The sequence below is a fragment of the Erythrolamprus reginae genome, chromosome 1 (assembly GCF_031021105.1).
Source record: "Erythrolamprus reginae isolate rEryReg1 chromosome 1, rEryReg1.hap1, whole genome shotgun sequence".
Classification (NCBI taxonomy): domain Eukaryota; kingdom Metazoa; phylum Chordata; class Lepidosauria; order Squamata; family Dipsadidae; genus Erythrolamprus; species Erythrolamprus reginae.
In genome coordinates, this window is record NC_091950.1 from 396,738,672 (window position 1) to 396,741,278 (window position 2,607).

At 47.6% G+C, this 2,607-nt stretch overlaps 1 protein-coding gene across 1 annotated transcript; it reads left to right on the forward strand.

The window, feature by feature from the left end:
* Positions 1-385: 385 nt before the first annotated feature.
* On the forward strand, positions 386-2,004 carry DNAJC30 (DnaJ heat shock protein family (Hsp40) member C30). Its single transcript, XM_070735047.1, has one exon. It carries the CDS (start codon positions 662-664, stop codon positions 1,397-1,399), a length of 738 nt encoding a protein of 245 aa, XP_070591148.1. The 5' UTR covers positions 386-661; the 3' UTR covers positions 1,400-2,004.
* Positions 2,005-2,607: the final 603 nt, after the last annotated feature.

Consider the following 2,607-nt stretch of genomic DNA (forward strand, 5'->3'; position numbering starts at 1 on the left):
CCATGTCTCCTCCTTTATTAAGAAGCTTAATTAATAGGACGGTGCTAAGCGGCACTACATTCTTCTCGCGTCCCATTGAGCTGCTGCCAATAAAGGTCCCAAACTACGCAGTTTCTGCTACTGTTCGATTCAAACGCTTCGGAATCTGAATCCCCCTCCCTCCCATAAGGCGTCCCCATTGGTGGACAGGTAGGGATGACTTCAACACAGTCTTCATCAGACAGATTAATTCTGCGTATGACGTACTTTTCTCCGTGATTGGCCTTCGTCCCACCTACGAGCTCCCCAATTGGCCAAGCTCCCTGCCTCTCTTGTAGACCACGGTCTCCTCCACCCCACCTATCCGCGTACCGGAAATGAAAACCCCCATTGACCGCTTCGCTCATGCGCACCGTGGTAACGCGTTGGGACGCACACGGGCCGTCTTTGGCGCCGCCTTTTTACCCTTCGCCTTCTTGCTTGTGGCTGCGCGCCGCGTCCATCAAAAGAGCTCACCAATAGCTGACGATTGGACCCGCCTTTCGGCCGGTCTGGAAGAATTTTCCAATAGGTTATACAGTACTTATACCGGTTGGACTTTGCTTTAAGGAGGCCGGGTGACTCAAAGATGGCGGAGGTCACGGGCGAGCGAGTCGCCGCCGGCTTTTAAAGACGCCGTCCTATGGCCCTGGCAAGGTCGCAGCGCCAGTCCAGAGCCTCCTCTGCTGCCTTCGCCTCAGATTTCCTCCGGTCATCCTATGGAGCAGCCGGTCTTAGGCCCCAAGCCGCGCTGCCTCCCCTGGTCTTTCCCGTCGCCTTTCGTGAGCGGTCAGGTCCTGGCCAGGGTAATGGCCGGGAAGGGGAAGGAGGGAACATTTGGCGCCGCGCTCGCCCGAAGGACCTGTACGAATTGCTGGGGGTGCCGAGCAACGCGACTCAGACCCAAATCAAGGCCGCTTACTACAAGCAGTCTTTCCTCTGTCACCCGGACCGCAACGCGGGCAGCGTGCAGGCGGCCGACCGCTTCATCCGCCTCACTCAAGCCTATCAGGTATTGGGCAGCCTCAGCCTGCGCAAGAAGTACGACCGGGGCCTCCTCACCCCGGAGGACATTTCCAACGCCAAGAAGCCCCCCGGCAAGAGTAAAGCGGCGGCATCAGCATCTCAGGCGGCGTCCAAGAAGAAGCCGCCTCCTCCTTACACCTCTGCCCCCCCTCCGGGCAAGCCCATCTTCAACTTCGACAAATTCTACCGAGCCCATTATGGCGAGCAGTTGGAACGGGAGCGCCTGAGCCGCCTGAGGCAGCAAGAATTGAAGAAGCACGAAGAGAACAGGAAGGAGGACGAGCACAGGTTCTTGGAAACTTTTCTCATCGCGCTGCTTATTTCAGGGGTCATGATCCTACTCAGATACCATTGAAGAGGAGAGAAGAGAGAAGAAAGTTATGCTAATCTCTTATGCTGGCTTCTTGGGTAGGGGGGAAGCTTTGGAAGCGGGGCGAAACGGGGAAAAAACCCCCAGTGGCGAGACATTTGTGAACTTTTCTGTTGGGGTACATGAGCAGACTCTTGGGGCACCTTCATCTAGCGCCCAGAGGACTTTAACAGTTTTAGAAGGATTGGAAATAGGCACAGTTCTATGTAGCTAATTGTCCACGCATAACCTCAGGAGAAGGAATATATGTGCTTTCCCATGCAAAATATTATCACCAGATGCCGCTTCTCTAGCATGAAATTCTTCCTCTGAGTCAAGAGTAGAAGGATTTGAGATGGGTTTTTCCTTTTCTTTTTCACCAGGGTTGAAATGTTGCTGATTTTGCACAGGCGTATTTGGTTGAGACTCATCCTGGATTGGGGCCCAAGGCTGTTGCAGAATGTAAAAGTGCAGAAAGAAATTTGAATGTTATGAACAAATGTTACATTTTTTGTTAAACCGTTCAAATAGAGGGACAGTTTCTGGACAGTATGATGTCTGTACTGAAAGCCAATCATGTATTTATCCTAAATATAATTTAATTGGATAAACTGTTTGACCACTGTGGGCTTTTTGCAGATAGTACTGTGTGTGAATGAATGAATGATTTAATTTATATGCCACCCAACTCCAATTTGACTCTGGGCAGCTTACAAAATAACAATTAAAAACAGTATAAAAATATAGGTTACGATAACAATAATAAGAAACAATATAAAAACACCTTAATAACCCTTAACACCATATATACTCTCAATCATTCATGGTCCCAGTTTCCTTATGTCTACAAAACATTCAAGCCACACACAAACATTTATACACGCAAACTTTGTTTTAAAACTTCAAAAGAACAAAGATTGATGATACATGTTATTGAGCTATCTTTAATTATGACATCTTTTACATTAACATTGGGGTGACTTAGAAAAGTGCCAAAATGTGCTTTTTAATTGAAGATTGGGTTCTCTGCAGTATTCTTTCTAGCCCCCCCAAAAAACTCTGCATTTACACAGTATTTTTTAAAAAAATTATCATGTTTTTTAACTGACCCGCCCAAACAATTGTGTAAATTGAATTATCCTATTTTTTCACACTGTGTATTAAATCATTAACAAATCAACAATGATAATAATAGAATCCCAGAAACCAGAACA

Bases quoted from the DNA above. Each gene is read 5' to 3' on its own strand.
- DNAJC30 (XM_070735047.1), top strand. From the start codon at position 662: ATGGCCCTGGCAAGGTCGCAGCGCCAGTCCAGAGCCTCCTCTGCTGCC.